At 39.5% G+C, this 24720-nt stretch overlaps 1 protein-coding gene across 3 annotated transcripts in view; it reads left to right on the top strand.

The window, feature by feature from the left end:
- Window positions 1-985: 985 nt before the first annotated feature.
- Window positions 986-24720, top strand: part of igsf9 (immunoglobulin superfamily member 9) — a 67791-nt gene continuing 44056 nt past the window's right edge. Inside the window, exons 1-3 of one of the 3 annotated variants that reach the window (XM_062964767.1) lie at window positions 986-1634; window positions 12268-12621; window positions 14102-14293. In XM_062964767.1, the coding sequence (XP_062820837.1) occupies window positions 12564-12621; window positions 14102-14293 (250 nt within the window). In that variant the 5' untranslated portion in view covers window positions 986-1634; window positions 12268-12563. The remainder of the gene's footprint in view (window positions 1635-12267; window positions 12622-14101; window positions 14294-24720) is intronic. The other 2 variants (XM_062964765.1, XM_062964766.1) reach the window with 2 other exon arrangements.

The raw sequence follows: 24720 nt of genomic DNA on the forward strand, positions 1-24720 counted from the left end.
AAAAGATCTCAGCCGGCATTTGGAAACAATAGACATTGACAAAATTACGATCTGCCAACTGCAAAAGGCCACCTTACTGGGATCTGCACCCATCATTCAAAAATACATCACACAATCCTAGACACTTGGTAAGTGTTCGACTTGTGATTTTGTGATATGAAATCCAGCATGTCTATCTTGTTTGCTGTGTCATAATAATAATAATAACAATAATAACAATAATAACAATAATAATAATAATAATAATAATAATCAGGACCTCAAGATTGAACTGCAAAGACTCTGGCAGAATCCAGTGCAGGTGGTCCCGGTGGTGATGGGCACACTGGGTGCCGTGCCAAAAGATCTCAGCCGGCATTTGGAAACAATAGACATTGACAAAATTACGATCTGCCAACTGCAAAAGGCCACCCTGCTGGGATCTGCACGCATCATCCGAAAATACATCACACAGTCCTAGACACTTGGGAAGTGTTCGACTTGTGATTTTGTGAAACGAAATCCAGCATATCTATCTTGTTTGCTGTGTCATACAACTTCGTTGTGTCAATAATAATAATAATAATAATAATAATATCACCCAGTCCTAAACACTTGGGAAGTGTTCGAGTTGTGATTTTGTGATACGATATCCAGCATATCTATCTTGTTTGCTGTGTCATACAACGTTGTTGTGTCAATAATAATAATAATAATAATAATAATAATAATAATAATATCACCCAGTCCTAAACACTTGGGAAGTGTTCGAGTTGTGATTTTGTGAAACGAAATCCAGCATATCTATCTTGTTTGCTGTGTCATACAACGTCGTTGTGTCAATAATAATAATAATAATAATAATAATAATAATTTTATTTTTATATCCTGCCCCATCTCCCCAAAGGGACTCGGGGCGGCTTACATGGGGCCAAGCCCGGACATCAACAGTATAAAAACAAAGCAATAAAACAAGTCAATCAACAATAAAAGCAAGTCATAAAAGATCAGATACAAAAAATGTAATGATAAAATCTTGGGTTGGCCCTTGATCCCTATGGCCGTGAAGGTGCAATCCACTGGGAGGCAGTCTGGGCCAACAAACACATGAGACCCAGGCCTGTGGGGAAACTACAAGTCCCAGGAACCTTTGCAAGAGAGAGGCCCCCTTGGCTTTGCAAGGATTTAAACCTCTCCAGTGCCGGGTGCGGGTTGGCCGGTTTGGAAGGTGCAAGAGGCCGGTTGTGGCCGGGGATTGGCTGTGGCCGGGCCCACAAAGGCTGCGAGGATCCCTGGCCTCCATTGTGCGGGCGGAGAGAGCTTGGGACCACAGCAAGTGGCCGGATCTCACTTGGAGTCCAAAATGCAATGCAAGGAGTAGCCGGAGGGGCCACAAGCCATATCAAGTGCTTGCAAGCTCAGAGTTTGGGCACAAAGTTTGCAAGAGGATCGGGCTCTGACTTGGTGGGAATCCCAAAAAGTCCAGGTTCTGGCCGGGAGAGGAGCATCCTTCCTAGCCGAGCCACATCTGGAACAGGTCCAGGCTCTTTGGACCTCGGCAAGCCAGATGTGAACACCGCGGAGAGCTCCAGCAAGATGCATCGTGGTTTTTCCTCTCCAAGCCCAAGAAGGTGAAGCCGGTCCAGATCCATCAGGTGAGGTCTCCTGGTCTGTTTTGAAAGGCTTGCAAAATGCTCTCAAATGTTAGCAAAAAGTTGCAAATTGTTTTGCAAAGTGTTTGCAACATGATTGCAAATATTTGCAAATTGTTTGCAAAATGTTTGCAACAGGTTTTAAAATATTATTTGCAAAATGTTTGCTACGTGTTGCAGATTATTTGCAAAATGTTTTCAAATGTTAGCAAATACAGTAGAGTCTCGCTTATCCAACGTAAACGGGCCAGCAGAAAGTTGGATAAGCGAATATGTTGGATAATAAGGAGAGATTAAGGAAAAGCCTATTAAACATTAAATTAGGTTATGATTTTACAAATTAAGCACCAAAACATCATGTTAGACAACAAATTTGACAGAAAAAGTAATTCAATACGCAGTAATGCTATGTAGTAATTACTGTATTTACAAATTTAGCACCAAAATATCATGCTATATTGAAAACATTGACTACAAAAATGCGTTGGATAATCCAGAACGTTGGATAAGCGAGTGTTGGATAAGTGAGACTCTACTGTAGTTTCAAATTGCTTTGCAAAATGTTTGCAACGTGTTTAAAAATATTTATTTGTAAAATGTTTGCAAAATGTTTCCAACGTGTTTTAAAATATTTATTTGTAAAATGTTTGCAAAATGTTTTCAGGTTTTTGCAAAATTTTTGCAAAATCTTTGCAAAATGTTTTAAAAGGTTTGCAAAATGTTTTCAAATCTCAGCAAATATTTGCAAATTGTTTGCAAAATGTTTTCAAATGTTAGCAAATATTTGCAAATTGTTTGCAAAATGTTTGCAACGTGTTTTAAAATATTTATTTGTAAAATGTTTGCAAAATGTTTTCAGGTCTTTGCAAAATGTTTGCAAAATGTTTTAAAAGGTTTGCAACATGTTTGCAACGTGTTTCAAAATATTTGTAAAATGTTCGCTAAATGTTTGCAAATGATTTGCAAAATGTTTTTAGGTATTTGCAAAATGTTTGCAAAATATTTGCAAAATGTTTTCAAGTGTTAGCAAATATTTGCAAAATGTTTGCAAAATGTTAGCAAATATTTGCAAAATGTTTGCAAAATGTTAGCAAATATTTGCAAAATGTTTGCAAAATGTTAGCAAATATTTGCAAAATGTTTTTAAATGTTTTAAAAGGTTTGCAAAATGTTTTCAAATGTTGGCAAACATTTGCAAATTGTTTGCAAATTGTTTGCAACGTGTTTTAAAATATTATTTGTAAAATGTTTGCTAAATGTTGCAAATGATTTGCAAAATGTTTTCAGGTATTTGCAACATGTTTGCAACATGTTTTAAAATGTTTGCAACATGTTTTAAAATATTTGTAAAATGTTTGCTAAATGTTGCAAATTGCAAAATGATTGCAACATGTTTTAAAATATTTGTAAAATGTTTGTAAAATGTTTGCTAAATGTTGCAAATTATTTGCGAAATGTTTTCAGGTATTTGCAAAATGTTTGCAAAATGTTTGCAAAATTCTCTGTGTTGGCCACTACTTTCTAAGCACACGCGAATTCTTTTCCCCCCAATCGTAGACTTATGCAATAAAATCCCAAATGCCATCCAGTCCAACCCTCTTCTAATTGGCAGAAATGCACCATTCGATCCCTCCTGACAGATGGCCACCCATCCGCTGCTTAAAACTCCACGCTACGTTTGTTATCCCTCCCTCAAATGTATGGAGACTTTTGGGGTCCAAGCTAAAGAAAATCCTTTCTTGGAAACTAAGTAGGGTCAGTCGTAGTTAGTTTATTATTGAATATTAATAATATTTTATTCATATCAATATTCCATAATTATAATATGAATATACAATTAATACGAATACTTATATACTCGAGTATAAGCCTAGTTTTTCAGCCCTTTTTTTAAGACTGAAAAAGCCCCCCTCGGCTTATACTCGGGCGAGGGTCCTGGTTGGCTTATATTCGGGTCAGCTTATATTCGAGAATATATGGTACATTTATTATTTTTCTCTATTATTATTGGTATGATTACATTTGTTATTTTTCTCTATTATTGTTGCTACTATTACATTTATTTTACTCTATTATTATTATTATTATCATTATTATTATTATTATTATTATGACACAGCAAACAAGATAGACATGCTGGATTTCGTATCACAAAATCACAAGTCGAACTCTTCCCAAGTGTCTAGGACTGTGTGATGTATTTTCGGATGATGCGTGCAGATCCCAGTCGGGTGGCCTTTTGCAGTTGGCAGATCGTGATTTTGTCAATGTCTATTGTTTCCAAATGCCGGCTGAGATCTTTTGGCACAGCACCCAGTGTGCCGATCACCACCGGGACCACCTGCACTGGTTTCTGCCAGAGTCTTTGAAGTTCAATCTTGAGGTCCTGATAGCAGCTGAGTTTTTCCTGTTATTTTTCGTCAATGCGACTGTCACCTGGGATGGCGACATCAATGATCCAAACCTTTTTCTTTTCCACAACTGTGATGTCTGGTGTGTTGTGTTCCAGAACTTTGTCAGTTTGGATTCGGAAGTCCCACATTATTATTATAAAGCCACAGTTACGAAGATGAGACTTTTCGTTTGGCTTTTTGTCCCTGCTGTGTGTATATAATTGAATGTTTCCTTAGTTTAATCTACTTGTTTATTCTTTGCTTGCTTTCCATTGCCAGGCCCGGAACTCATCCATGACTTGGTTTATTATGTATATTATATTATATTTTTGTATATATGTTTTATTGGCTCATCATCCAAAACTTTTAGTACTTCGAAGGTCGGCGAGAAAGGAGGTTAAAGAGACGAGCGGAGATAAACAAAGGAGAGATTAAAGGAGTGAAAGTTGGAAAGGAAAGTTTGGAAAATAGAAACCGAGATGCTGGCTTGGCTTGCTTTGGACACAGCAAGTTGGCTGACTTTGAACACTTCAATTAAAATAATTGTTTTAATTTAAATAATTTAGTAATTTATAATATTTGCATCATCTATAATAGAAATATAACAATTTATAATAATAATAATAATAATAATAATAATAATAATAATAATAATAATAATAATAATAATATAAATGTAATAATAAATATAATATAATATACCATATATACTCGAGTATAAGCCGACCCGAATATAAGCCGAGGCACCTAATTTTACCACCAAAAAAACTGGGAAGACATTGACTCCAGTACAAGCCGAGAGTGGGAAATTTCAGGAATAAAATAAAATAAATTTAAAATTTATAATAATATAATAATAAATATAATATAATATACCGTATATACTCGAGTATAAGCCGACCCGAATATAAGCCGAGGCACCTAATTTTACCACAAAAGAACTGGGAAAACATTGACTCCAGTATAAGCTGAGGGTGGTAAATTTCAGAAATAAAATAAAATAAATATAATATAATATACCGTATATACTCGAGTATAAGCCGACCCAAATATAAGCTGAGGCACTTAATTTTACCACAAAAGAACTGGGAAAACATTGACTCCAGTATAAGCCAAGAGTGGGAAATTTCAGAAATAAAATAAAATAAATATAATATAATATACCGTATATACTCGAGTATAAGCCGACCCGAATATAAGCCGAGGCACCTAATTTTACCACAAAAAACCTGGGAAAACATTGACTCCAGTATAAGCCGAGGGTGGTAAATTTCAGAAATAAAAATAGATACCAATAAAATTACATTAATTGAGGCATCAGTAGGTTAAATGTTTTTGAATATTTACATAAAGCTCTAATTTAACATAAGACTGCCCAACTCTGAACAAATCATTATTCTCATCTTCTTCAATGTAAATGTGCTTATGTATCCTTTTAATAATAGAGTAAAATAATACATGTAATAATAATAATAATAATAATAATAATAAATAATAATACAGGAAAATAATACATGTAATAATAAATAGAGTAAAATAATAAATGCAACAATAATAATAAGATCAGAGTGAAATAATAAATGTACAGTAGAGTCTCACTTATCCAACACTCACTTATCCAAGGTTCTGCCGGCCCGTTTAGCTTGGATAAATGAGACTCTAATGTAATAATAATAATAATAATAATAATAATAATAATAATAATAATAATAACAATAATAGAGTCCTAGAGTATGGAGAGACCCCAATAGCCATCCAGCCCATTGTTATTCTGTTATCAAGGAAGACACAGTTCGAGCCCTCCCAACAGATGGCCATCCAGCCTGAGTCTTTGAATCTTAAGTTGGAAGGAATCACAAAGGCCATCCACTCCAACCCCATTCTGTCATTCAGGGAGACACAACCAAAGCCCTCCCAACAGATGGCCATCCAGCTTCTGCTTAATAATACAGTCGAGTCTCACTTATCCAACACTCACTTATCCAAGTTTCTGGATTATCCAAGCCATTTTTGTAGTCAATGTTTTCAATATATCATGATATTTTGGTGCTAAATTCGTTAATACAGTAATTACTACATAGCATTACTGCGTATTGAACTGCTTTTTCTGTCAAATTTGTTGTATAACATGAAGTTTTGGTGCTTAATTTGTAAAATCATAACCTATTTTGATGTTTAATAGGCTTCTCCTTAATCTTTCCTTATTATCCAACATATTCGCTTATCCAACATTCTGACGACCCGTTTATGTTGGATAAGTGAGACTCCACTGTATTATTAACAATAATAAAAATAGAGTAAAATAAATGTAATAGTAGCAACAATAATAGGGAAAAATAATCAATGTACCATATGTTCTCGAGTATAAGCCGACCCAAATATAAGCCAACCAGGACCCTCACCTAAACCGAGGGGGGCTTTTTTAGTCCTTAAAAAAGGGCTGAAAAACTAGGCTTATACTCGAGTATATACAGTATTTAATAATTTATAATATTTAGCTTGGATAAGTGAGACTCTACTGTATAACAATTTATAATAATAAACAATATAATAATAATAATAATAATAATAATAATAATAATAATAATAATAATAATAAATTTAAATAAATAAACTGGGTGCCGTGCCAAAAGATCTCAGCCGGCATTTGGAAACAATAGACATTGACAAAATTACGATCTGCCAGCTGCAAAAGGCCACCCTGCTGGGATCTGCACGCATCATCCGAAAATACATCACACAGTCCTAGACACTTGGGAAGTGTTCGACTTGTGGTTTTGTGAAACGAAATCCAGCATATCTATCTTGTTTGCTGTGTCATACAACGTCGTTGTGTCAATAATAATAAATTTAATAATAATATAATATAATATAATAATAAATTTAATAATTTAAGTATTCTGCGAAAGACTTGCAAAACATAACCTCGTTTTGTGACTGTAACAATCAAACACTAAAATCAACCATTTCAGTGCCGTGAGAACAGCTGTGAGTTTTCCAGGCTGTCCGGAAGCATTCTCTCCTGACGTTTCGCCCGCATCTGTAAGCAGGCATCCTCAGAGGTTGTGAGGTGGGAGAAAGGTGGGTGAATGTCGCAATTTACCACCTTGATTAGCATTGAGGCAGCCAGGCTTTGAAGCTGAAAGGCCATTCAATGCTAGAGTGGTAATCGGTGAACTCCATTGTTCGGAAAAGTATTTTAAAAATTCTGCAAAATTGCACCGATGGTGTAAACATCCATGGCGTAGCGATCCCTACATTTAAAAGCACGGAAATGGCATCTTGAGTCGGGCCGAGTCCTTGGGGCGGTTTTGCCGATGGGCGTATTTCGGCCGTTTGCCGAGGAAAAAAGGCGACGCGAGGGCAAACATGACAGATGCATATGGATCTCATAATCCGAGACCCCAAGGTCAGCCTCCGCCGGAGATTAGAGCAAAGTAAATACCGCAGAGGCACCAGATTTGGTCTGATCTTGGGAGTGAAGCCGGGACAAGGCCTGGCTCGAGCGCGGATGGGAGACTGCCAACAAAAACAGTGTCACCCATCTGTCCATTGGGACACAGGCTGGTCAGGGTAGAGGCGCATAATGCGCCACAATGCAATTAAATATAATATAATGTGGCACATAAGAGGCTATAGGAGCCTCTGGTGGCGCAGTGTGTTAAAGCGCTGAGCTGCTGAACTTGCAGACCCGAAAAGTCCCAGGTTCAAATCCCGGGAGCGGAATGAGCGCCCGCTGTTAGCCCCAGCTTCTGCCAACCTAGCAATTCTAAAACATGTCAATATGAGTAGATCAATAGGTACTGCTCCGGCGGGAAGGTAACGGCGTTCCATGCAGTCATGCCTATGGCCACATGACTTTGGAGGTGTCTACGGACAACGCCGGCTCTTCGGCTTAGAAATGGAGATGAGCCCCAGCCCCCAGAGTATGAGTAGATCAATAGGTACTGCTCCGGCGGGAAGGTAACAGCGTTCCATGCAGTCATGTCTATGGCCACATGACTTTGGAGGTGTCTACGGACAACGCCGGCTCTTTGGCTTAGAAATGGAGATGAGCCCCAACCCCCAGAGTATGAGTAGATCAATAGGTACCGCTCCGGCGGGAAGGTAACGGCGTTCCATGCAGTCATGTCTATGGCCACATGACTTTGGAGGTGTCTACGGACAACGCCGGCTCTTCGGCTTAGAAATGGAGATGAGCACCAACCCCCAGAGTATGAGTAGATCAATAGGTACTGCTTCGGCGGGAAGGTAACGGCGTTCCATGCAGTCATGTCTATTGCCACATGACTTTGGAGGTGTCTACGGACAACGCCGGCTCTTCGGCTTAGAAATGGAGATGAGCCCCAACCCCCAGAGTATGAGTAGATCAATAGGTACCGCTCCGGCGGGAAGGTAACGGCGTTCCATGCAGTCATGCCTATGGCCACATGACTTTGGAGGTGTCTACAGACAACGCCGGCTCTTCGGCTTAGAAATAGAGATGAGCACCAACCCCCAGAGTCGGATACGATTGGACTTAACTTTATATCTATAAAAGAGTGATGGCATCACGGCGACCCACAAAACAACAAAACTACAGGCCCCCCAACCTCGAAATTTGACAACACAACCCATCATCCACGCCTCTAGGTTGATACAACAAAAAGAAAAGAAAAATAAAGTCCTAATTAGAGAGAGAGGAATAATTGCTTTTATCCAATTGCTGCCAGTTAGAAGGCTAAGCTCCTCCAACTTGGTCTCCTAGCAATCCAAAAAATAATAATAATAAAAAACACTAAAAAATTAATACAATAACATACTATAATAACAGAAAATAACTAAAAATAATACAAGAAAATAATAAAATATAATAAATAAAAATATAACTTACAATAAAATTAATAAAAAAATGCAAATAACGTCAAATAAAAATTACACAACAATTTTAAACCAATACCACCACCACTTTGCCACAGCAACGCATGGCCGGGCACAGCTAGTCTTTTATATGAGGCTATACCAATCATGGGCAAGCTTTTGTGCTTGGTGTGTCAAAATTCACCAAAAAAAACCTAGCATGACTTGGGTGGTGTGTCACTTCGAGAAAAAAAACTATAATTTTGCAATATGTGTAGTTTAAATAACAAAAATATATAATTGTAATATATAACTGTATTCAATAAATCAAAAACAATTTACTACCATTATTTTATTACCTGTGTGCCATTACATCAGTGGTTCTCAACCTTCCCAATGCTGCAACCCCTTGATACGGTTCTTCATGTTGGTGTGACCCCCAACCAGAAAATTATTTTATGGTTTTTCAGTCTAACCGCTGAGTTACCTGTGTGCCATTACATCAGTGGTTCTCAACCTTCCCAATGCTGCAACCCCTTGATACGGTTCTTCATGTTGGTGTGACCCCCAACCAGAAAATTATTTTATGGTTTTTCAGTCTAACCGCTGAGTTACCTGTGTGCCATTACATCAGTGGTTCTCAACCTTCCCAATGCTGCAACCCCTTGATACTGTTCTTCATGTTGGTGTGACCCCCAACCAGAAAATTATTTTATGGTTTTTCAGTCTAACCGCTGAGTTACCTGTGTGCCATTACATCAGTGGTTCTCAACCTTCCCAATGCTGCAACCCCTTGATACGGTTCTTCATGTTGGTGTGACCCCCAACCAGAAAATTATTTTATGGTTTTTCAGTCTAACCGCTGAGTTACCTGTGTGCCATTACATCAGTGGTTCTCAACCTTCCCAATGCTGCAACCCCTTGATACGGTTCTTCATGTTGGTGTGACCCCCAACCAGAAAATTATTTTATGGTTTTTCAGTCTAACCGCTGAGTTACCTGTGTGCCATTACATCAGTGGTTCTCAACCTTCCCAATGCTGCAACCCCTTGATACGGTTCTTCATGTTGGTGTGACCCCCAACCAGAAAATTATTTTATGGTTTTTCAGTCTAACCGCTGAGTTACCTGTGTGCCATTACATCAGTGGTTCTCAACCTTCCCAATGCTGCAACCCCTTGATACGGTTCTTCATGTTGGTGTGACCCCCAACCAGAAAATTATTTTATGGTTTTTCAGTCTAACCGCTGAGTTACCTGTGTGCCATTACATCAGTGGTTCTCAACCTTCCCAATGCTGCAACCCCTTGATACTGTTCTTCATGTTGGTGTGACCCCCAACCAGAAAATTATTTTATGGTTTTTCAGTCTAACCGCTGAGTTACCTGTGTGCCATTACATCAGTGGTTCTCAACCTTCCCAATGCTGCAACCCCTTGATACGGTTCTTCATGTTGGTGTGACCCCCAACCAGAAAATTATTTTATGGTTTTTCAGTCTAACCGCTGAGTTACCTGTGTGCCATTACATCAGTGGTTCTCAACCTTCCCAATGCTGCAACCCCTTGATACGGTTCTTCATGTTGGTGTGACCCCCAACCAGAAAATTATTTTATGGTTTTTCAGTCTAACCGCTGAGTTACCTGTGTGCCATTACATCAGTGGTTCTCAACCTTCCCAATGCTGCAACCCCTTGATACTGTTCTTCATGTTGGTGTGACCCCCAACCAGAAAATTATTTTATGGTTTTTCAGTCTAACCGCTGAGTTACCTGTGTGCCATTACATCAGTGGTTCTCAACCTTCCCAATGCTGCAACCCCTTGATACTGTTCTTCATGTTGGTGTGACCCCCAACCAGAAAATTATTTTATGGTTTTTCAGTCTAACCGCTGAGTTACCTGTGTGCCATTACACCAATGGTTTTATTTATTATTTATTTACAGCATTTATATTCCGCCCTTCTCACCCCGAAGGGGACTCAGGGGGGATCACATTACACATATAAGGCAAACATTCAATGCCTTTAACATAGAACAAAGACAAGACAAACATAGGCTCCGAGCCGGCCTCGAACTCATGACCTCTTGGTCAGAGTGATTTGTTGCAGCTGGCTGCTCACCAGCCTGCGCCACAGCCCAGTCTATGGTATCTCTTGCAGTTTCCCTGCTGATTTCTCTCTATTCTAGTTTCCATGTAGTCATGAATAATGAATAATATAATAATAATATAATAGTAATAATATGATAATATATTACAATATATATGTGTGTGTGTGTGTGTGTGTGTGTGTAATGTGCATAATTCCCATGGAGTAAACAACAAAACCACAGGACCAAATCACACCAAATTTGGCCACAAAAGACATAGTCATCCAATCAATCTGGATGCGGTTTTTATCCAACGCATTTTTGTAGTCAATGTTTTCAATATATCGTGATATTTTGGTGCTAAATTCGTAAATACAGTAATTACTACATAGCATACGTTTTCTGCCAAATTTGTTGTCTAACATGATGTTTTGGTGCTTAATTTGTAAAATCATAACCTAATTTGATATTTAATTGGCTTTTCCTTAATGCCTCCTTATTATCCAACATATTCGCTTATCCAACATTCTGCCGGCCCGTTTATGTTGGATAAGTGAGACTCTACTGTACTTATACATTTTGAATTATTAATTATTATTATTATTAATAATAATAATAATGAAACATGTATAAGTAGATAAAAGGTGTGCAGTAATGAGAGATGTAGTAAAGTTGTAATGGAAAAGTTAAAAAACTGATAAGAAATATGCTTAAAGATGTCCTTGATTTTTTTTTTTTTTACTGTCGGATTGTATACGACACGATATGTTTAAGATATTGTAAAATGAGGAAAATGTAAACTTATAGATTTGGATTGATAAATTAATTTAAAAAAATGTAAATATATAAATAAATAAATAAAAGGGCAGTGTGAAATTCCAAAAAAAAAAAAAAGTAGTTTCTGTTGGACATTGGAGTTTTTTGGGCCAAGTTTGGTTCAATTTCATTGTTAGTGGAGTACAGAGCGCTCTCTGATTGTCGGCGAACTATAAATCCCAGCAACTACAACTCCCAAATGCCAAGGTCTATTTTCCCCAAATTCCACCAATGTCCACATTTGGGCCTATTGAGTATTGGTTCCAAGTTTGGTCCAGATCCATCATGGTTTGATTCCATTGGATGTGGGTGAACTACAACTCCCAAACTCGTTTGGACCTATTGAGTATTCATGCCAAGTTTGGTCCAGATCCATAGACACCTCCAAAGTCATGTGGGGCTGGAGTTACAGTCCAAATCATCTACGTTGAGAACAATGTGGGCCGTTTTGTGCATTTGTTTACCTTTCCCATATTAAATCTTCTTCTTTTCCTTTTGGACCAGGTTTGGGTCTACGCCGAGGAGGACTTGCTGGGCCCATGACCTCCCTGCCGTAGCCCGTCTGGCGCGATGTCCGACTGAAGGCGGCTCCGCGGAGATGAGAAACGGAGCCCGGCCACAAGGCGCCGAGGTTGCAACGGTCCCGGGGAGCTGCCCGATGGTGTCTCCTAGTTCTATCCAAGGGACCCGGCGCCCGAGGGCCACTTGACCCCTCCTCCGGTGTCCCCGCCTTCCTCGTGGTCTCGGGAGCGGACCCTTCTTGGCGCTGCTGCGGGGTGTCCGGCCGGGGCAGCTGTGCTATGAATTGGTGTTTATGGATTGTTTACCTTGCCCTGGTCTGCAGCAGCTGCACTCAAGGTAAGGCCTTGGCATTGCAAAACCAGAGGTATATTTGCAGGCGGTATGTGATGATGATGATGATGATGAGGAGCCAGGTCTCACTTCAGCTCACCCTGTCAGACCACTTTGCAAACGGCGAAAGTGGCACCGTCAAAGAATGACAACTTCATTGGTTTATATCGGCCGAAACTCAGCGGCACTGACGCTTTATTTACATTATTTACAGTGCTAAATTCCAAAACTATCAGGACACATGTTGCATCCATACGATCAAAAATGGAGCAAGTCTGTCTCTCTCAAAATCCGTTCACTGTGTTGTCGAAGGCTTTCACGGCCAGGATCACAGGGTTGTTGTATGTTTTTCGGGCTGTATGGCCATGCTCCAGAAGCATTCTCTCCTGATGTTTCGCCCACATCTATGGCAGGCATCCTCAGAGATTGTGAGGGATATATATCTCACATCTATGACAGGCATCCTCAGAGGTTGTGAGGGATATATATCTCACAACCTCTGAGGATACCTGCCATAGATATGGGCGAAACGTCAGGAGAGAATGCTTCTGGAACATGGCCATACAGCCCGGAAATCACACAAACAACCACACATATTTTCACTTTTATTATGCGTATAATTATAGAAAATATATCTGCATAAGGCATGGGATTTCCCTATGGAGAAGATATATACAGTAGAGTCTCACTTATCCAAGACTCGCTTAACCAAGTTTCTGGAGTTTGGAGAAACCTTCCTTGCTTAGTTTCTCCATACCTCACAACCTCTGAGGATGCCTGCCACAGATGTGGGCGAAACATCAGGAGAGAATGCTTCTGGAACATGGCCATACAGCCCAAAAAACATACAACAACCCTCAGTTCACTGTATTCCACAGCCTGTGATGTATCTTCCGGTCAAGTAGCACAAACGGAAGTCTTTGCCATTTGCCCTTCCAGCGATCAATCAGAGCTCGCTGCAATTAACCTCTTGACTGCTGGAATGCTTGCCGGAACGAAATCACACAATTCCACAGCAATAATAGATTCAACATTTCACTCCATATAACAAAAATACTAAGATGTCGTGGTCGCTTTTGCCCAACGAGTGGAGTGATTTGGGGTGTTAGGTCATATCACTGAAGTTTGGACCAGATCCATCGTTGGCTGGGTTCAGTGCTGTATGGATAAAGGTGAACTACAACTTCCAGATTCCCAGGGCAATCATCCCCAAACCCTGCCATTATTCGCAGTTGGCTATGTTGGGTCTGTGTGCCAAGTTGGTCCGGATTGAGTCCACATCATCATTAATTGAGGCATCAGTATAATAATAATAATAATAATAATAATAATAATAATAATAATAATAATAATTATTATTATTATTATTATTATTATTATTATTATTTCAGTGTGGTGGCTTGCTCCTTCTTGTCACTTAGAGGTTGTAAGGTCATTGATACGTGCAATTCAACCTCCTTTTTTCACCTGTGCCCATTGCCCGCAGGTGAGAGCGACGACGAGCCCCGCGCAGTGATTGGGCGCCAAGGGGAGAGCACCATCCTGGGCTGCAACTTGCTGAAGTCCGACGCGGCCAGCCCCCCGCTCTATGTCATCGAGTGGGTGCGCTTTGGCTTCCTCCTCCCCATCTTCATCAAATTCGGCCTCTATTCCCCCCGCGTGGACCCAGAGTATGTAGGTGAGTCGGTGTCGCGCCCCGCGTTTCCGTCCCTCCCGGGCACCCGTCAGGAAACGAACACAATGAGATGAGATGTTACATTTCGAAATGAGTTTTCATCTGAGAATGGGGTCCTTCTAGGGTCCTTGTGTCTCTCAGGTGCAGATTTCACAAATCTCATTGTGTTTCCCACCTTGTATTACACCAGTCATTCCCAAAGTGGGCGATACCTCCCCCTGGTGGGCTCTGCAGCGATCCAGGGGGGCAGTGATGGCACCTATTAGGACACTGGGGCGGGGCCAGAGGAGGGGCGGGGCCTCCTTCCAAGAGCCTGAGACAGGGCTGAGCCTCTATATCACTCCTGAGAGTCCTTTTAGGACTAAAGGGCGGGGCTAGGTAAGGGGGCGGGGCCTCCTTCCAAGAGCCTGAGACAGGGCTGAGCCTCTATATCACTCCTGAGAGTCCTTTTAGGACTAAAGGGCGGGGCTAGGTAAGGGGGCGGGGCCTCCTTCCAAGAGCCTGAGACAGGGCTGAGCCTCTATATCACTCCTGAGAGTCCTTTTAGGACTAAAGGGCGGGGCTAGGTAAGGGGGCGGGGCCTCCTTCCAAGAGCCTGAGACAGGGCTGAGCCTCTATATCACTCCTGAGAGTCCTTTTAGGACTAAAGGGCAGGGCTAGGTAAGGGGGCGGGGCCTCCTTCCAAGAGCCTGAGACAGGGCTGAGCCTCTATATCTCTCCTGAGAGGCCTTTTAGGACTAAAGGGCGGGGCTGGGGCGGGGGCGGGGCCTCTTCCCAAGAGCCTGAGATAGGACTGAGCCTCTAAACCTCTCCTGAGAGGCCTTTTAGGACTAAAGGGCGGGACTGGGGTGGGGGCGGGGCCTCTTCCCAAGAGCACGTGACAGGGCTGAGCCTCTATATACCACCCCTGAGGTGCTTGTTAGAACACGGGGGCGGGGTATAGAGGTTCAACCCTGTCAGACACTTGAGAAGAGGCCCCGCCCCCTCCTCTAGCCCCGCCTCCTGTGTCCTGGCAGGTGCTGCAGGACAGGGATAGAAGCTCAGCCCTGCCTCAGAGCTCGTAACTCCGCCCATCCCAGTCCTGGCCGCCCATTTGTGGCCCCGCCCACCTCCCCCTCGCAGCCCTGCCTCTTGGACTAGGGGAGAGGCTCAGCCCCGCCCTCTTGAGCAGGAGCCACGCCCACCCCTCTAAGCCACGCCCCCTTTCCAGGCGGGCTGAGTCATACTTTTTCTGGAAAGGGGTCAGCAGGCCAAATAAGTTTGGGAACCACTGTATTACACGATGTAACATGATTTTTGTTCCAGGCTTATAAACAATCATTTCCTGATTGGTCCTATCATAATAAAACTTATGGAAAAGGTTTATTAAACTGCCATGGGACATCCTGCTATAGCATATTTTGCTCTAGTTTTGCCATGAATATCTCATCAAACCTCAACCAATTCAACATACCATATTAACTCAAGTATACGAGTTTTCAGCCCTGAAAAAGCCCCCCTCGGCTTATCCTCGGGTGAGAGTACCCCTGCTTAGGGGTACGATTTTACCTTTCTCAGGTGTGTCAGGTTTGTGAGAGTTGGCTTGAACTAGTTTGAATGCTATGTTGTGTCCAAATTCCATAACAATCGGTGGAGCAGTTTGGGAGATATGAGGTCCCTCACTGGCACACATTATATTTTTATTTACAGTAGAGTCTCGCTTATCCAACCTTCGCTTATCCAACATCCTGTATTATCCAACACAGTTTGTCATTTAGTAGTCAATGTTTTTGTAGTCAGATTTTCAATATATTTCAATATATTTTGGTGCTAAATTCATAAATACAGTAATTATTAGATAACGTTATCATGTAGAACTGCTTTTTCTGTCGTAAAACATATTTTGATGCTTAATTTGTAAAATCATAACATAATTTGACGTTTAATAGGCTTTTCCTTAATCCCTTCTTTATTATCCAACATTTTTGCTTTTCCAACATTCTGCTGGCCTGTTTATGTCGGATAAATATGTGAGACTCTACAGTATATGGATGATGATGATGAAAATGTTGGCATATATTTGGGTCGGCTTATACTCGCGTATATATGGTACATTTATAATTTTTCTCTATTATTATTGCTATTACAGTAGAGTCTCACTTATTCAACAATCGCTTATCCAACGTTCTGGATTATCCAACACATTTTTGTAGTCAATATTTTCAATATATCGTGATATTTTGGTGCTAAATTCGTAAATACAGTAATTACAGCATAACATTACTGCTTATTGAACTACTTTTTCTGTCAAATTTGTTGTATAACATGATGTTTTGGTGCTTAATTTGTAAAATCATAACCTCATTTGATGTTTAATAGGCTTTTCCTTAATCCCTCCTTATTATCCAACATATTCGCTTATCCAACGTTTTGCTGGCCCGTTTATATTGGATAAGTGAGACTCTACTGTATTACATTTATTATTTTACTGTAGGTGAACTACAACAAGAAGTATTCTCTCCTGACGTTTCGCCCACATCTATGGCAGGCATCCTCAGAGGTTGTGAGGCATGGAGAGACTAGGCAAGGAAGGTAAATATATATCTGTGGAGAGTCCAGGGTGTGACAAGAGTCCTTTGTCAGCTGGAAGCCATGAAAATGAACAAAATCTGGCTCCTAGTATTAAAAAACTCAAAAATCAGAACAGTAGATTGGACGCAACACTCTGAGAGCAGAGGAGCCCCAAGGACGGCTAATGACTCTGAACAAAGGATGCCCCCCAGGCAAGAGACAAACCTTTCTAATGCTAATTAGGGTCATTAACTGAAACATTAGCGCTGGTTTCCAACTGACAAAGGACTCTTGTCACATCCTGGACTCTCCACATATATATATTATCTTCCTTGCCTAGTTTATCCATGCCTTATAACCTCTGAGAGTGCCTGCCATAGATGTGGGCGGAACGTCAGGAGAGAATGCTTCTGGAACACAGCCAGATAGCTCGGAAAACTCACAGCAACTTCTGGAACATGGCCACACAGCCCGAAAGATATTCAACAACCCTTGGCACACAGAACTCCAATGTCCAACAGAAACTATTAGAAGGGTTTGGTGTGTATTGAATTTGAGTCTGGGAGTTGTAGTTCACCTCCATCCAGAGAGCACCGCGGACTCCAAACCATGATGGATCTGGACCAAACTTGGCACAAAGACCTAATATGCCCAAACGTGAACACCGGTGGAGTTTGGGGGAAATAGACCTTGGCATTTGGGAGTTTTAGTTGTTGGGGTTTATCGTTTACCTACAGTTAAAGAGCATTCTGAACTCCACCAACAATGGAGTGGAACATAACTTGGCACACAAAACTCTCAATGATCAACAGGAAATACTGGAAGGGTTTGCTGGGCATTGTCCTTGAGTCTGGGAGCCCGAAAGACATACAACAACCCTGTGATCCCGGCCATGAAAGCCTTCGACAACACATCTTTGTGCCAAGTTTGGTTCAATTCCATCGTTGGTGGAGTTCAGAAAGGGCAGCTTTGCTGAGTCTGCTTTGGGGACGGAGCCAGTGGGGACGGGCTTTTTGCATGCGAACGCATGGGCATGTGCAGGGCAGAGAGTGCCCTAAGCATCATCTATTTCCCTCCTGCACATTGTATTGATCGGTTGCTGGTGGTGGCTGGACGGAGATCGAGGAACGGCATTGACCAGCATGTTATTCGACTTGGAATAATTACAAACGCTGCTTGCAGGGATGTGCATTGCGCACGCTTGGTTCTTTGTGGTTGTAACCCTTGGATTGGGCACATAATTCACGGGGTGATCAATTACATTGTCCAAAACATATTTACTGTATATATTCGAGTATGAGCCTAGTTTTTCAGCCCTTTTTTTTAGGACTAAAAAAGCTCTCCTAGGCTTATACTCGGGTGAGGGTCCTGGTTGGCTTATATTTGGGTCAGCTTATACTCGAGAATATATGGTACATTTATTAATTTTCTCTATTATTATTGGTATTATTACATTTATTATTTTTCTCTATTATTGTTGCTACTATTACATTTATTTTACTCTATTTTTATTGATACATTTATTATTTCACTCTGATCTTATTATTATTGCATTTATTATTTTTCTCTATTATTGTTGCTACTATTACATCTATTTTACTTATTTTTATTATTATTAATAATACATTTATTATTTCACTCTGATCTTATTATTATTATTATTACATTTGTTATTTTTCTCTATTATTGTTGCTATTACATTTATTTTACTCTATTATTATTGATACATTTATTATTTCACTCTGATCTTATTATTATTATTATTATTATTACATTTGTTATTTTTCTCTATTATTGTTGCTACTATTACATTTATTTTACTCTATTATTATTGATACATTTATTATTTCACTCTGATCTTATTATTATTGCATTTATTATTTTTCTCTATTATTGTTGCTACTATTACATCTATTTTACTTATTTTTATTATTATTAATAATACATTTATTATTTCACTTTGATCTTATTATTATTATTATTACATTTGTTATTTTTCTCTATTATTGTTGCTACTATTACATTTATTTTACTCTATTATTATTGATACATTTATTATTTCACTCTGATCTTATTATTATTGCATTTATTATTTTTCTCTATTATTGTTGCTACTACAGTAGAGTCTCACTTACCCAAGCTAAACAGGCCGGCAGAAGCTTGGATAAGCGAATATCTTGGATAATAAGGAGGGATTAAGGAAAAGCCTATTAAACATCAAATTAGGTTAGGATTTTACAAATTAAGCACCAAAACATCATGTTAGACAACAAATTTGACAGAAAAAGTAGTTCAATACGCAGTAATGTTATGTTGTAATTGCTGTATTTACGAATTTAGCACCAAAATATCACGATATATTGAAAACATTGACTACAAAAATGGCTTGGATTATCCAGAAGCTTGGATAAGCGAGGCTTGGATTAGTGAGACTCTACTGTATTACATCTATTTTACTCTATTTTTATTATTATTAATAATACATTTATTATTTCACTCTGATCTTATTATTATTATTATTATTATTATTACATTTGTTATTTATCTCTATTGTTGCTACTATTACATTTATTTTACTCTATTATTATTGATACATTTATTATTTCACTCTGATCTTATTATTATTGCATTTATTATTTTTCTCTATTATTGTTGCTACTATTACATCTATTTTACTCTACTTTTATTATTATTAATAATACATTTGTTATTTCACTCTGATCTTATTATTATTATTACATTTGTTATTTTCCTGTATTTATTATTATTATTATTATTATTATTATTACATGTATTATTTTACTCTATTATTATTAAAAGGATACATAAGCACATTTACATTGAAGAAGATGAGAATAAGGATTTAATCAGAGTTGGACAATCTTATATTGAATCTGAGCTTTATGTAAATATTCAAAAACATTTAACCCACTGAGGCCTCAATTAATGTAATTTTATCCAAGCTTCTGGATTATCCAAGCCATTTTTGTAGTCAATGTTTTCAATACATCGTGATATTTTGGTGCTAAATTCGTAAACACAGTAATTACAACATAACATTACTGCATATTGAACTACTTTTTCTGTCAAATGTGTTGTATAACATGAAGTTTTGGTGCTTAATTTGTAAAATCATAACCTAATTTGATGTTGAATAGGCTTTTCCTTAATCCCTCCTTATTATCCAAGATATTCACTTATCCAAGCATCTGCCGGCCTGTTTAGCTTGGATAAGTGAGACTTGACTGTACTAATATTAATTTATATAAATATTAATTAATATAATATTAATATTAATTGATATGAACATCATATTAATTAATTAAATATCACCGACAACACAGTCAAACCAAACCGAATTGTTGCTTTTTAGGCCTGTTCTTGGGGTTATTTGGACTGCCAATTCAGAAAATTGCATTGGAAATACTGCATTCGCTCTGGTTTCTTAGATATGGTTAGGATGGTTTCTTATGGGTGACTTGATTATTTATTTAATACATTTATATCCCGCCCTTCTCACCCTGAAGGGGACTCAGAGCGGCTTACAAATTAAATTTACATACAATATTATATTATTAGCATAGCACAATACTGGCAATAAATTACTATATTGTACTATATCAACATATTGTAATATTATTAGTAATATTACATGTAAAATATAATATATAATTAATGTTATTATATTGTATTATTAGTATTATATTACAATATTATATCATATTACTCTCTATGACTGGGATGTCTGTGGTGGAGGAAATACATGAAATCTAGGAGGAAATTGTCCCTGTAGGAAAGCTTTCCCTTGAGTGGTGGGCATGATAATAATAATAATAATAATAATAATAATAATAATAATAATAATAGTAATAATAATAATAATAATAATAATAATAATAATGATGTGGAGGACCTTGGCAGGGCTCTTGGACATGTCCACAGCGCTCGCTATAACTGGGGTGTCTGTGGTGGAGGAAATACATGAAATCTAGGAGGAAATTGTTCCTGTAGGAAAGCCTTCCCTTGAGTGGTGGGCATGATAATAATAATAATAATAATAATAATAATAATAATAATAATAATGTGGAGGACCTTGGCAGGGCTCTTGGACATGTCCACAGCGCTCGATATAACTGGGGTGTCTGTGGTGGAGGAAATACATGAAATCTAGGAGGAAATTGTCACTGTAGGAAAGCCTTCCCTTGAGTGGCGGGCACGATAATAATAATAATAATAATAATAATAATAATAATAATAATGATGATGATGATGATGATGATGATGTGGAGGACCTTGGCAGGGCTCTTGGACATGTCCACAGCGCTCGATATAACTGGGGTGTCTGTGGTGGAGGAAATACATGAAATCTAGGAGGAAATTTTCCCTGTAGGAAAGCCTTCCCTTGAGTGGTGGGCACGATAATAATAATAATAATAATAATAATAATAATAATAATAATAATAATAATAATAATGATGTGGAGGACCTTGGCAGGGCTCTTGGACATGTCCACAGCGCTCGCTATAACTGGGGTGTCTGTGGTGGAGGAAATACATGAAATCTAGGAGGAAATTGTTCCTGTAGGAAAGCCTTCCCTTGAGTGGTGGGCATGATAATAATAATAATAATAATAATAATAATAATAATAATAATAATAATAATAATAATGTGGAGGACCTTGGCAGGGCTCTTGGACATGTCCACAGCGCTCGATATAACTGGGGTGTCTGTGGTGGAGGAAATACATGAAATCTAGGAGGAAATTGTCACTGTAGGAAAGCCTTCCCTTGAGTGGCGGGCACGATAATAATAATAATAATAATAATAATAATAATAATAATGATGATGATGATGATGATGATGTGGAGGACCTTGGCAGGGCTCTTGGACATGTCCACAGCGCTCGATATAACTGGGGTGTCTGTGGTGGAGGAAATACATGAAATCTAGGAGGAAATTTTCCCTGTAGGAAAGCCTTCCCTTGAGTGGTGGGCACGATAATAATAATAATAATAATAATAATAATAATAATAATAATAATAATAATGTGGAGGACCTTGGCAGGGCTCTTGGACATGTCCACAGCGCTCGCTATAACTGGGGTGTCTGTGGTGGAGGAAATACATGAAATCTAGGAGGAAATTGTCCCTGTAGGAAAACCTTCCCTTGAGTGGTGGGCATGATAATAATAATAATAATAATAATAATAATAATAATAATAATAATAATAATAATAATAATGTGGAGGACCTTGGCAGGGCTCTTGGACATGTCCACAGCGCTCGATATAACTGGGGTGTCTGTGGTGGAGGAAATACATGAAATCTAGGAGGAAATTGTCCCTGTAGGAAAGCCTTCCCTTGAGTGGTGGGCACGATAATAATAATAATAATAATAATAATAATAATAATAATAATAATAATAATGTGGAGGACCTTGGCAGGGCTCTTGGACATGTCCACAGCGCTTGCTATAACTGGGGTGTCTGTGGTGGAGGAAATACATGAAATCTAGGAGGAAATTGTCCCTGTAGGAAAACCTTCCCTTGAGTGGTGGGCATGATAATAGTAATAATAATAATAATAATAATAATAATAATAATAATAATAATAATGATGTGGAGGACCTAGGCAGGGCTCTTGGACATGTCCACAGCACTCGCTATAACTGGGGTGTCTGTGGTGGAGGAAAGACATGAAATCTAGGAGGAAATTGTCCCTGTAGGAAAGCCTTCCCTTGAGTGGTGGGCACGATAATAATAATAATAATAATAATAATAATAATAATAATAATAATAATGATAATGATGATGATGTGGAGGACCTTGGCAGGGCTCTTGGACATGTCCACAGCACTCGATATAACTGGGGTGTCTGTGGTGGAGGAAATACATGAAATCTAGGAGGAAATTGTCCCTGTAGGAAAGCCTTCCCTTGAGTGGTGGTGGGCATGATAATAATAATAATAATAATAATAATAATAATAATAATAATAATAATAATAATGTGGAGGACCTAGGCAGGGCTCTTGGACATGTCCACAGCACTCACTATAACTGGGGTGTCTGTGGAGGAGGAAGTACATGAAATCTAGGAGGAAATTGTCACTGTAGGAAAGCCTTCCCTTGAGTGGTGGGCACGATAATAATAATAATAATGATGATGATGATGTGGAGGACCTTGGCAGGGCTCTTGGACATGTCCACAGCGCTCGATATAACTGGGGTGTCTGTGGTGGAGGAAATACATGAAATCTAGGAGGAAATTGTCACTGTAGGAAAGCCTTCCCTTGAGTGGTGGGCACGATAATAATAATAATAATGATGATGATGATGTGGAGGACCTTGGCAGGGCTCTTGGACATGTCCACAGCGCTCGATATAACTGGGGTGTCTGTGGTGGAGGAAATACATGAAATCTAGGAGGAAATTGTCACTGTAGGAAAGCCTTCCCTTGAGTGGTGGGCACGGTAATAATAATAATAATTATGATGATGTGGAGGACCTTGGCAGGGCTCTTGGACATGTCCACAGCGCTCGATATAACTGGGGTGTCTGTGGTGGAGGAAATACATGAAATCTAGGAGGAAATTGTCCCTGTAGGAAAGCCTTCCCTTGAGTGGTGGGCACGATAATAATAATAATAATAATAATAATAATAATAATAATAATAATAATAATAATGATGTGGAGGACCTTGGCAGGGCTCTTGGACATGTCCACAGCACTCGATATAACTGGGGTGTCTGTGGTGGAGGAAATTCATGAAATCTAGGAGGAAATTGTCACTGTAGGAAAGCCTTCCCTTGAGTGGTGGGCACGATAATAATAATAATAATGATGATGATGATGTGGAGGACCTTGGCAGGGCTCTTGGACATGTCCACAGCGCTCGATATAACTGGGGTGTCTGTGGTGGAGGAAATACATGAAATCTAGGAGGAAATTGTCACTGTAGGAAAGCCTTCCCTTGAGTGGTGGGCACGATAATAATAATAATAATAATGAATATTATATGTATATACAATATGTTAGGGTCACATCGAACATCACATCGAAGTCCCAATGGTTTGCCGGCGCTCAGGGTTTGCATTGTGTGCATTGTGCTCGGCTTCGGTCCCGGTGAGTCATGTCAAGGTTGTTGTCTTGGAGGGGATTTTCTGCCCAGCTATTTATCGGCCGCTTTGGGGATTTGGCCGCGGGTCGGCAGGCGCAGCAGCTGCGGCGTAGGAGGGGGATGTTCTCCTCGAGTCCTTAAAATGGGCCACGGAGAGATTCTCCCGGGAAGCCTGTCGGCCTGAGCCGGAGTGGCCGTGCGGGCGCTTCAGTTCGAAGGTGGAGGAGTGACCTGAGGACTCCGGGAGATGATCAATTCCTCTGTTTGCTGAAAAGAATAGGAAAGGGTTATGGGAGAGACAGTGGGCGGAGTCATGCAAATTTCACACCAATGGAGAGAGCCAGAAACACTGGGGTGCCTGTGGTGGAGGAAAAGCACAAGATCTAACCCTAACCCTAACCCCTCCAGGTACCACATTTTGGATTAGCAGGGCTCTTGGATATGTTCACGGCGCTCGCTGTAACTGGGGTGCCTGTGGTGGAGGAGATACATGAAATCTAGGATGAAATTGCCTTCCCTTGAGTGGTGGGCACGATAATAATAATAATAATAATAATAATAATAATAATAATAACAATGGTGATGGGCACACTGGGTGCCGTGCCAAAAGATCTCAGCCGGCATTTGGAAACAATAGACATTGACAAAATTACGATCTGCCAACTGCAAAAGGCCACCTTACTGGGATCTGCACGCATCATCCGAAAATACATCACACAGTCCTAGACACTTGGGAAGAGTTCGACTTGTGGTTTTGTGATACGA

The sequence above is a fragment of the Anolis carolinensis genome, unplaced genomic scaffold, assembly GCF_035594765.1.
Source record: "Anolis carolinensis isolate JA03-04 unplaced genomic scaffold, rAnoCar3.1.pri scaffold_14, whole genome shotgun sequence".
Taxonomy (NCBI): domain Eukaryota; kingdom Metazoa; phylum Chordata; class Lepidosauria; order Squamata; family Dactyloidae; genus Anolis; species Anolis carolinensis.